Here is a 12,431-nt window from a genome sequence, read left to right as displayed (position 1 = left end):
GCAGTAGTCTGGCTGTCAGTTCGGAAATGCTCTTGATGTATGGTAGTGTGGCTAGTCCTTTAGGTTGTGGCATGTCCTCGTTCCGTTGTCTTTCCCTTAGGCATCTATTGATGAAATTGCGGGAGTATCTGTTTTTGGCGAATACATTGTAGAGGTGTTCCTCTTCCTCTTTTTGCAGTTCTGGCGTACTGCAGTTTGTTGTGGCCCTTTTGAACAGTGTCTTGATGCAACTTCTTTTGTGTGTGTTGGGGTGGTTGCTTTCATAGTTTAGGACTTGGTCTGTGTGTGTGGCTTTCCTGTAAACCTTTGTGGTGAATTCTCCGTTCGGTGTTCTCTGTACCATCACGTCTAGGAATGGGAGTTGGTTGTCCTTTTCTTTCTCTCTAGTGAATCAGATTCCTGTGAGTGTGGCATTGATGATCCGGTGTGTGTTCTCGATTTCTGTGTTTTTAATTATTACAAAGGTGTCATCGACATATCTGACCCAGAGTTTGGGTTGAATTTGCGGTAAGACTGTTTGTTCTAACCTTTGCATTACCGCTTCTGCTATGAATCCAGAGATGGGTGAGCCCCGCAATTTCAAGTCCCAAGCACTGAGGATGTCACCTAGACAGGGGACAAAACGTCTGCAACACAAATTCCCAGCTCGGCCAACACAACCACAACAACGAGCACCCGAGCTACAAATCTTCTCCCAAACTTTGAATCTTTCAATTGTTATCCTTCCCCGCTGAGCTTCCAAACCAAGGAACTCCGGGAACCACTGCTCAAAGAACTCCACCGGCCAGTCACCTTCCGTCCCATTTGGTATGCTAACATCACGCAGATTCTTTCTTCTGCTCCTGTTTTTGAGATCGTCCACCAGATCCAACAGACCCCGGACCTGGGTTTCAATCCAGCTCTGGGAGGAGTCAGTCTCTACCTCTACCTGGCGTTTGAGCTCATCAGCCCTTTTACCCAGGTCTTGCAGCGTAGCAGATACAGGAGCTAGCTTCTCTTTGATTTTTATTTCCCCTGGATCTGCCTCCCCAGGATCTCGCGAGATTTGGCCAGCTCCTCAATCAGGGTGTGGTGAGTAAGCAAGCCCTCTGCTTCAGAGGGCTGGGCCATGGCCCCGGTCCCAGGTGAACTCCCTCCTTTCTTAGTCATTCTCCAGCTGCAAGGACAAAGGTAAGTAAGATTTTTCAGGTTTCCAGCTCCTGTACTGTATTTTTATGCACAGTAAAGTGCTTTGGATGGGTTCTGGCTCTCTCAGGTCGGTGTTGCAACGCGGAACCCAGCAAACGCGATCCTACCAGGACTCCGCCACCTTGGATCCCCTCCATTTTGTGAACTTCTGTAAGGTCACCTTCTGTGGTCCAGTGAAAGTAGTCTCAGCTTTTCTCTATAAGTTAAACTTTCAATATCTGGTAACATCCTGACCTCTCTCACGCTTCATAATATTGTTCCTATAATTGGGTGACCAGAACTGGAAACAGTATTCCAGAAGAGGCCTCACCAATGTCCTTTATAACCTCAACATCAGAAGGAAATTTAAACAGTTATTATCACAGGGGAAAGGATCTGGGAAAACTACTAGAACTAAAGGTTCACAACTCCCATTGTTTTGATCATTGAGTGGTAAAAGACACTGGATAGGAGATCCATTAGCTGTGATCTTCAAAAATTCCTCACATTGTCGAAAAGTCACGGCAGATTCGAAAATGGTTAATGTTACACCTTTATTCAATGCAGGAAGGAAAGTCGTAACTTTGGAACAATAGGCAAGTTAATGCAACTTAGCTCCAAAGAACACTGTGAGAATTTATTGTTAAAGACGTAATGGTGGGACTTCTAGGTATCATAATATCATCAGGTAGAGTCATCCTCATCCGGCGATAGTGAAATCATCAGCTTGTACGAGGGGGCATAACTACAAATTGTGGGGTGATAGATTTAAGACAGATGTCAGAGGCAGGTTCTTTACTCAGAGAGTGGTAAGGGCGTGGAATGCCCTGCCTGCCAATGTAGTTAATTCAGCCACATTAGGGAGATTTAAACACTCCTTGGATAAGCGCATGGATGATGATGGGAGAGCGTAGGGGGACGAGCTGAGAATAGTTCACAGGTCAGCGCAACATCGAGGGCTGAAGGGTCTGTTCTGCGCTGTATTATTCTATTTCTATGTTTTATGTTTGATTAATTTAATAGAAGCAAGGTGGATAAATGACATTCAAAAAGTGTGACATTAAATATTATTAAACGCAATAAGAGCTGATGATGTAGGGCTAACATGTCAGCATGGAAAAAGAATGGGTTTTATAATAGGAAGTTGAGAGCACAGATAAATGGCTCACTTACAGACTGGCAAGCTTTTGCTCGTGGCACAGGGATCAACGTGAGGGCCACAGCTATTTATGAACTACGCTAATGACATGGATGAAGGCAGAGAATGTCAGTTTCAGAATTCTACTGATGACATAAATGTAAGTAGGAAACTAAATTGTGAAGAGGATTTGAGGAGTTTGCAAAGGGATTTTGATATCTTTGATGAGTAGCAACACACTTGGGAGGCAGATTACAATGTGGGCAAAAGATGAACTTGTCCCTTTTTGATGAGGAACAGGAAAGTAGCATACCAATGGAATAAGGGAGACAGCAACACTTCGTGATACAACGTGTTCTGGGTGGCCTGGTAGATGAATCAGTAGAAACATAGAAAGTAGGTGCAAGAGTAGGCCATTCAGCCCTCCGAGCCTGCACTACCATTCAGTATGATCATGGCTGATTATGTAATCTCAGTATCCCACTCCCACTTTCGTTCCATGTCCCTGGATCCCTTTTGCTGCAAGGTCCACATCAAGCTCCCTCTTGAATATATCTAACAAACTGGCCCCAACAGCTTCCTGTGGGAGAGAGTTCCACAGGTTCCCAACTCTCTGAGTGAAGAAATTCCTGAATGTCCTACCCCTTATTCTTAGACTGTGACCCCTAGTTCTGGACTTGCCTAACATCGGGAACATACTTCCCGCCTCCAGCCTGTCCAGTCCCATCAGGATTTTGTATGTTTCCATGAGATTCCCCCTCATTGTTCTACATTCCACTGAGTACAAGCCCAATCGATCCAGACTTTCCTCATATGTCAGTCCTGCCATCCTGGGAATCAGGCTGGTGAAACTTTGCTGGAATTCCTCAATAGGAAGAATGTTCTTCCTCAGACTAGGAGACCAAATCTGCGCACAATACTTAAGGTGTGGCCTCACCAAGGCCCTGTCTAACTGCAGCAAGACATCCCGAATCCCAAATCCTCTCACTATGAAGGCCAGCATGCCATGGGCTTTCCTCCACCTCCACGCCAACCTTCAGTGACTGTTCCACCATGACACCCAGGTCTCATTGCACCTCACCTATTCCTAAACTGCCACCACTCAGATAATAACCTGCCTTGGTGTTTTTGTGACCAAAGTGGATAACCTCACATTTATCCATATTATATGGCATTTTCCAAGTATTTGTCCACTTACACAGCCCGTCCAAGTCACCCTGCAGCCTCTTAGCATCCTCCTCACAGCACACACTGCCACCCAGCTCAGTGCTGTCTGCAAATTTGGAGACATTGCTTTCAATTCCTTTGCCCAAATTGTTAATGTACATTGTGAGCAGCTGAGGTCCCAGCACTGAACCCTGTGGCACCCCACTGATCACCGTCTGCCTGTTATTCCAACTCTCTGCCTCCTGTCTGCAAACCAGTTCTCCATCCACATCAAGACATTATCTCCGATACTACGAGCAAGGGGGTTGGAATGCAATTGCAGCACGTGATTCAGGTTGTTAGTAGAATGTCAGTGTTTAGTTTGAGGTGTATCGAGAACAAAAGCAGGGAAATTTTGATTTTTCTCTTGCAGTTTTCCAATTATATGGGATTTTAGTTTGAATGTATCGAGAGTAATGTTTAGGTCTTCATACTGAAGAAAAGGTGGAATCACATTAAAAGCTGTTCATAGAGAGTTCAATTGATTGATCCCAGTGATTAAATTGCAGTCTTATGAGGAAACATTAAGAGAGCTGTTCTGATGCCTATTGGACTTTAGAAAAATGAGAGAGAGGCTGTAAAATCAGCAGATACAATTTGGAAAATTGAGGCCTACCATTTAAGAAAGAGAATGATAGAAAGAGCCCCTACAGTGTGGAAACAGGCCTGTTGGCCCAACAAGTCCACATCGACCCTCCGAAGAGTATCCCACCCAAACCCAATCCCCTATCCAATTACTGTACATTTTACCTCTCACAAACACATCCCTGAATGCTGCAGGTAATTTAGCATGGCCAATTCACTAACCTACGCAGCTTTGGACTGTGGGAGGAAACCGGGGCACGTGGAGCAGACCCGCGCAGACCCGGGGAGAATGTGCAAATTCCACACAGTCACCCGAAGCTGGAGTCAAACTCGAGTCCCTGGCGTTGTGAGGCAGCAGTACGAACCACTGAGCCACCATGATGCCCCAAAGTGAGAGAAAATGTGTGTTTTTTCTCTCTCAGAGACTCGTTGCCATAGAGCAGTTAAGGTTAGTTGGTTGAATATATTTAAGGCTGAGTTACACAATATTAATTTGCTTTAAGATTAAGTGAATGGTTTGGGATATGGAGAGTGGTACTGAGGACCCAGTCAGAACAGCTGTGTTATTACTGCATGGTGCAGAAGGCTTGAGGAACAGCATGGCCTACTCCTGTTAACAATTTGTATATATTTGAAAGACCATTGAGCACAGCACCTAATATTGCCTTCAATTTACTTTTATAAGTCGGGAAATCAGATGTGGTACATAACAGCAGATCAATTTGATATTAATCGTTTTTTAAAATTCACCAAAGCTAAAATTACCGCTTAGGATCATTGTGCATAAACAATGTGGAGATTCAGAAAAGATTTACAAGGATGTTGCCAGGGTTGGAGGCTGAATAAGCTGGGGCTATTTTCTCTGGAGCGTCAGAGGCTGAGGGGTGACCTTACAGAGGTTTATAAAATCATGAGGGGCGTGGAAAGGGTAAACAGACAAGGTCTTTTCCCTGAGGCGGGGGACTGCAGAACCAGATAGGTTTAGGTTGAGAGGAGAAAGATTTAAAAGGGACCTAAGGGGCAACATTTCCACACAGAGGGTGGTGCATGTATAGAAAGAGCTGCCAAAGGAAGTGGGTGGAGGCTGGTACAACTACAGCATTTTAAAAGGCATCTCGATGGATATATGAATAGGAAAGGTTTAGAGGGATATGGGCCAAGTGCTGGCAAATGGAACTAATTGGGTTAGGATATCTGGTTGGCATGGGTGAGTTGGACGGAAGGGTCTGTTTCTGTACTATGACTCTATGATTATGACTCTATTTGACATTATCTGTTAAATAAGCGAGAAGGTGCACAGATCAACATTAAATTTAAAATTTGAGAGGGCCATTCACACAGGCAGAGTTCCAGCGAGTGTGACACTCCCTGTAGTTTGAAATGCTGAGCCTGGTGCATACTCAGTGCAGCACCTCATTTGTCTGTCTCTGTTTACTGTATACAGTAAACCACTATACCAACAGCAGCCTAAGGAAGTGCTGCACGGATGGGATGACTGAAATTCCAATGAAGACTGCCTGCGGAGAACGAGCAAAACGCATCGAAGAGGAAGAATGCAGAAAGGCGTTTCTCACCTGCTGCGACTTTGCTGTGGAACTGAGGAAGAACCAGTCACAGAAGGTGGATCTGGTGGGAAGGAGTAAGTGATCATCAACAAAGCAAATAAATGGGCAGCTACCCATATTTAGCCTGGAGAGTAAGCAAGGGGCAAGACAGGTATTCAGGAATGCTAAGGAAACTGATCTGTTGTAATTGCATTATGTTAGGCAATAGCCAATCACTCTGGGTGCCAATGTTAGAACAGATACAGCTGGAAATGTTGATCAGGCCTATGGAGGGGAAAACAGAAAGAGCTACAATTAGGGTGTGGTAACGTGAGAATTCTGTCAGGTTTCGGGAAGAAGGTAGCACCACAGTAAATCACTAGGCCCCATCCTATTTACTGAACACTTCCATTTCACACTGCTCCCCCCACAACAGAGTGAGTTATTGTGAGGAATGTCGCCGGAGAATTCAGTAGAATTAATATCGCGAGAGATGAATTATGGACTGTCCACTCAATGTTTTAAAATATTGCATAAAAATCAATCAGAATGCATGCAACTGCTTTCCCCCGGCACCTCCCCCCCCCCCTTCGGGCTGTCTTTGCAAACACAAAAATTATTTCTGTTATTTGTCCGAGGAAGTTGTGCAGATTACATTTGAGATTCAGTGGAATATACTTGCTAGAGCTATTTTCTAAAATTTGAAATGACACCACTGAACCTTCTGTTGTTCTTCAGCGGCGGGAGATTATGACGATGACTTCTTTGATGAGTCCAGTGTCCGTATTCGTAGCAACTTCCCGCAGACCTGGCAATGGAGAACCTATTCCGGTTTGAGGAAAGGAGAGAATAAGTAAGATTAATAATCAATATTTTACAACGTGTGGGTTTCTGAGGCACAACTGGTGGCGAGTTTAACTGCTTGCCACCATCTAGAATAAATGATGCTAGTTCAGTTATACATAATTCCCTGTTTTTCCCAACACTACAATAGTGACTGTTCATTAACAAGCTCTTCCCTAGCTAAAATATGCCCTCAGATATCCCAAAAGGTCATGGACATCCCAGAAAAACTTTGGAAATGCACGTTGTTCATTGGGTGATATCGCATTCAATGGGATGTTGTGTGGTCCTTGCCTCTGGGGTAGCAGATCCTGATTTTACCTCGCAAGGATAGCAAGTCACACCAAATCAGCCTTGCTATCACTGGATTGGCAACACAATGGAATTTAAATCTTTAACAATCCTCAAAATTGCTCAATTTTCCTCATCAGACCTTTATTAAATATTAACTGCTGGACAACCGTTTTGTAACTTAAACAAATATTAACAGTTCACTATTAAGAATGCAAGTTTTGCAGAATGCAGTTGGGCTACAAGGAGAAAGTGAGGACGGCTGATGCTGGAGAGTCAGAGTCAAAAAGGGTGGTGCTGGAAAAACACAGCTGGTGAGGCAGCATTCAGGGAGCAGGAGAGTCAATGAAGGGCTTATGCCCAAAACGTTGACTCTCCCAGCTCACAGATGCTGCCTGACTAGCTGTGCTTTTTCAGCACCTCCATTTTCAACAGATGGACTACAAGACAATCAAATTAATATTTATGATCTAAGCCCAGTCTTCTTTAAACATAACTCCCCATGCTCACACCAACAGACAGACATTAGGGATAATATTTTTTAAATAAATGAATCCTAAATCGCTGGGGTGATATCCATTTCAATGATGGATACCAAGCCTTCATGAAATCTGCTGGGTTGTGCTACAGGCTTGTAGGATTGTATCTTGCTTGAAATCACTGGCCTTTGGAAACATCTGGAGACATTTCCTGATTTCTTGTGCACTGAGATTCTTTTCTCAGGACTTTCAACAAGTCAGTAACTAAAGAGCACAAAGGAAAGGAAGCAGTTCAACAGTTCACAAAGCAACACAGCATCATGTTCAAAGCCCAGTCAAATAAAGCTCAGCCTTTATTTTTTCTTTCTTTTACAACATTCCCTGTGATTGGCTAGCCAGCAGCAGAACTCCCATAATTGGCCAATTCAACATCCAGCTTGAGTTCCCTGACCATCACCACATGGTACCAATTCATCTACAGTGTTCTTTGAGCAGTAATAAACCTACATAATATTTCCAGGCCAATCCAGGCAAGCACCCGTCTTTTGTTCTCTCCTTTGTCTAAAGAAAAAAACAAGCTGCAGTTCAAAGTTCAAATCCGAACTTCAACTCACAGTTCCAAATCAAGAATGAGAGAAAAAAAGGACAAATAATGATGGTCTCAATATAGTCAAGAAATGTGCATTCATAATGTGGTAGGAATGTTGAGTTTCAACGTTCAAGCTGAGAAAAGTGAGAGATTCCTGTTTAGACCTGCATTTGAAAGGAATTTGAAACCTCAGTTATCACAATTCAGAGTTTGGCATTATAATATTCATTGATAAGTGCATGACCAACATGACTATGGGGAAAGGGAGGTGTGGCAGGGAGGAGGTCAATACAGGGTCTATAAGTTGCAGTGGAATAAACTGATGAGATAATCGAAAGCTCCATCACCATTCTGGCTGGGATAGATTCAGGAACAACCTCTTTGTCCTGACCATGGAGGCTGTCATGACATGATGGGTCACAGATGCCTTTGGGCATAGAACCCAGGAAGTGGGTTAATAAATGGGGATGGAAAGCCGCAATCACCCAGTTAGCTGAAGAACATTGGGAAGAGGGTTCCACGGAGCTGGGACAGTGGTGCAGACACATGATGTGTTTCCGCACTTTGCATTCTCTGTAAATCTGTAGAAATCGATGGAAATACGCATCTCCTGCATATTTGATTTGTTGCAAGTTTCTGCTCACTTCAGTTCCTGCATTCTGTGCCATTGCTCTGAAGGTGCTTGGCTGAGAAGCTTCAGTTTAATTGTACTCAAAAGAGTTAACGTTTCATCATCGTATAACTTATTTATGTCCATTCACATTTCAATTTAAATGATGTAATGCAACATTTGGACATATATATCAGTGTGAAATATTTTGTTAGCTATTCCCAACACATAATTTAAAATAAATTAATCCACAGGATTCTTCACTCACATTCATGCTGTCCAAGGTCACTTTGTCCATAGCAACTATTTTGTACTGCCCTGACCTTAACCGTTGGCCACCATTCATGTCCCCTCCACCTTCCCCAATAGTAGGTCACATTTATTGCACCCCCCCCCCCCCCCCCCACTTCTCATCATTGATATACAGGTCTGGAACTTTTAATATCATCTCTGTTAGTGGGAGGAGGAGGGAACATAAACCCGATACCTCTGTCACAACGCACCACCATCAGGTCTCCAATGAACTTGTCCTTTTCGAAGACCTTCAATCTGACACAGCCTCCTGGATTCCAGTTCACTTCCACACGTGACCATGAGTGTTTCTCCCCAGCCTTTCCTGCAGCCCCTCCCCCATAGAGATACAAAGGGATGTACATCGCAGAAAAATGCTATTCTGCCCATTGCATCTGTGGCAGTCAGAAGCAACTGCCTAACTGTTCTAATCCTATTTGGCCCATTGTCTAAAATACCTTGGCATCATTAGTGCATCTCTAAGTACGTGTTAAACGTTGAGATTTTCTGCCTCTGCTACCCTCACAGGCAGTAAAGTCTACATTCCCACCACCCTCTGGGTGAAAAGGTTTCTCCTCACAGGCAGTTAATCAGTTTTTCCTCTAATACTTCAGCCCTTTAACTTAACTCGATGTCCCCCTGGGTAACTGACCCCTCCAACAAGGGCTAAAGTCTCCTCCTGTCAATGTTCTGTGTAGTGATGGTATTTGGCACTTACAATATGCTGTCATCTCTTCGTATTTGGTCTCCTTGTCATCCCAGTCATTATTACTGACTCAGAATTTGGAGGGTGGGCGTGATTGATTAACTTATCTGTGGCAGATCATTCCAACAGTTTCATTCTAATTTAGTGTCATCGTTATCATTGTATCAGGAGGGCGATTGTAATGCAGTGGCAGTGTCTTCCCTCGGGGCCAGTCAGTGTGTGATCAAGTCCCAACTGCTGCAGAGCTGTTTCATTGCTTAAAAATATCTATGATGCCCACTCCAGTTGTAAATTGCAATGCTGAAAGTCAGTTCATTTCCACCTTGCTATGCAGGGAAGCTTAGATTAGATTACTTACAGTATGGAAACAGGCCCTTCGGCCCAACAAGTCCACACTGACCCGCCGAAGCGCAACCCACCCATACCCCTACATTTACCCCTTCACCAAACACTACGGGCAATTTAGCATAGCCAATTCACCTGACTTGCACATCTTTGGACTGTGGGAGGAAACCGGAGCGCCTGGAGGAAACCCACACAGACACGGGGAAAATGGGCAAACTCCACACAGTCAGTTGCCTGATGTGGGAATTGAACCCTGGTCTCTGGCGCTGTGAGGCAGCAGTGCTAGCCACTGTGCCACTATGCCGCCCACTGCCTACTGCAACTGGTATTCCCAGGCGTTCTCCCATCCAAGTACTAACCAAGCCTGAGTCTGCTTAGTTTCTGAGATCAGACGAGACCCCATTCAATGTTGAACGGAACAGCTTGCTCTCCAGTAAGCTGCCATGGTCCAACTCAGCATTCAAAAACATTGCTTACTAAATTCTGTTCAATACTGCACAGTAACTCTGAGAGTTTTAACCTCCAACAATCGACACGTGGGCATCACTTTTTGTCCTCCTATATCCAACCTTTCAGATATTCATGTACATTCTTGTGTATTTCCAGGTTAGACCTCAACCTTCCGGATTCCATAACAACTTGGGAAATTCAGGCGGTTGGCATGTTTAGGAACAAAGGTAAAGTGTATGGCTACTCTGACATAAGTTTGTGAAGCGGTGTTAGTGTTGAATTAATGTACTCACTCCTTCAATGTTGAGCTCTGCTCAACTCATCCTTGTCTGGTCGACAGTGAGATTTTAAATTCTCGCCCCACACCACCAGGGACCCAGGTTCAATTCTACCCTCAGGTGACTGATCAGCATGGACAAGTTGGACCGAAGGGTCTGTGTCTATGCTATACATCTCTATGACTTTTTATGACTGTCTGCATGGAGTTTGCACGTTCTCCCCATGGGTTTCACGTGGGTGCACCAGTTTCCTCCTACAGTCCCAAGGCCTGCAGATTAGGTGGATTCACCATGCTAAAATTGCCCCACTGTGTTCAGGGATGTGTAGGCTATGTGGGTTACAGGGATAAGGTTGGGGGGAGGGGTGGGTGTTAGTGGGATGCTCCTCGGAGGGTCAGTGTGGACTCGACAGTCCAAATGGCTCGCTTCCAGGGCTGGGATTCTATTAATCGGACACGCATTGCATGTATGAGATAGCTGACAATTCTAGTCAGAAGTGGGTACTGCAGATGCTGGAGATTAGAGTCAAGATTAGACTGGTGCTGGAAAAAGGACTTCTGTCCGAAATGCTGATTTTTCCTGCTCCTTGGATGCTGCCTGACCTGCTGTGCTTTTCCAGCACCACACTAATCTTGACAATTCTAGTCTCAGCTCAAATGTGCAACACCGATATCCAATCTAGCCCATTTTATTTCCATTCATTTTGGGGCAATGTAAAAAGGATTGCCAGCTTGTTGTCACTGATGTTTTCATCAGCTTGACTGCAGGTCAACCTCAGTTCTGCAGACTTACGGACTTTGAAGGAGCTTTCTAGTGGGACAAGTATTTGGAAAACATCTGACTTTTGGCAGAATGTGCATGCAGCCCAGCAACAGGAAGTCAGATGAGGCAATTTGGCTGTATGAGTTACTTTCAGCCAGAGGTTATTTCTAAAACAGCAACTTCCACCAATGTAAAGAGCTTCTCCCTTACTCCGATCCTGATGTAGGATGGCGTATTGTAAGCCAGCACTGAAAAACAGCTCACGCTGAAGCACCAGCAGCCAATCTGCAAGAACCTTCCTTCCAGCAGTGCGTGCGCACAAGAAGAGGCATTCACAATGGTCGCCAAATATGTGCACATACATTTCGACATGTCTTTGTTAACTTCCAGGTTTTTGTGTTGCGGAGCCAAAGAAAATGAAAGTCTTCCGGCCATTCTTCATATATTTGAGGCTCCCGTATTCGGTCAAAAGAAATGAACAATTGGAAGTGAGAGCAATATTGTACAATTACCTTGCTGACGATATTGAGGTAAGATTGAAAACAGAAAGTAACCATTAGCATTGACGTGATAGTCCCATAAATATAGGTGTAACGGACGTGAGACAGTTCTGTTCAGTTATACTGGCAAACTCAAAAGACCTCCACTAATCTCTGTCCATTCATAGAGTGAGCAAATGATGTCTGGGAATCCCAGGCATGACTCTCACTACAAGCTATATGTCGACATCAATGCTGAGCTAGCTAAAATGGTGAGGGAGATAAGTTAAAAGGTAGGGCAGTGTGGTGCTGGAAAAGCATAGTACGTCAGGCAGTATCGGAGGAGCAGGAGAATCGATATTTCAGGCAAAAGCCCTTCATCAGGCTTGTGAGTCGAGGGGGTGGAGAGATAAATGGGAGTGGGGTGGGGCTGGGGGTGGGGGAATGTGATAGGTAGACGGAGGTGGGGATAATGGGGATAGGTCAGAGAGGAAAGTGAAATGGATTAGTGGGAAGGTAGGACAGGTCAAGAGGGCAGTGCCGAGTTGGAAGGTTAGATCTGGGATAAGGTGGGGGGAGGGGAAATGAGGAAACTGGTGACATCCACATTGACCTTGTGTGGTTGGAGGTTCCCAAGATGGCAGATGAGGTATTCTTCCTCCAGGTGT

At 44.6% G+C, this 12,431-nt stretch overlaps 1 protein-coding gene across 1 annotated transcript in view; it reads left to right on the top strand.

The window, feature by feature from the left end:
- The window catches only part of LOC140455398 (complement C4-B-like), a 130,260-nt gene that overhangs the window by 51,275 nt on the left and 66,554 nt on the right, over positions 1-12,431 (top strand). The window contains exons 17-20 of the mRNA XM_072550206.1: positions 5,541-5,735; positions 6,379-6,493; positions 10,401-10,471; positions 11,675-11,814. Of these exons, the coding sequence (XP_072406307.1) occupies positions 5,541-5,735; positions 6,379-6,493; positions 10,401-10,471; positions 11,675-11,814 (521 nt within the window). The remainder of the gene's footprint in view (positions 1-5,540; positions 5,736-6,378; positions 6,494-10,400; positions 10,472-11,674; positions 11,815-12,431) is intronic.

This window comes from Chiloscyllium punctatum, chromosome 30, assembly GCF_047496795.1.
Source record: "Chiloscyllium punctatum isolate Juve2018m chromosome 30, sChiPun1.3, whole genome shotgun sequence".
Classification (NCBI taxonomy): domain Eukaryota; kingdom Metazoa; phylum Chordata; class Chondrichthyes; order Orectolobiformes; family Hemiscylliidae; genus Chiloscyllium; species Chiloscyllium punctatum.
This window is presented reverse-complemented; position numbering and strand designations above follow the sequence as displayed.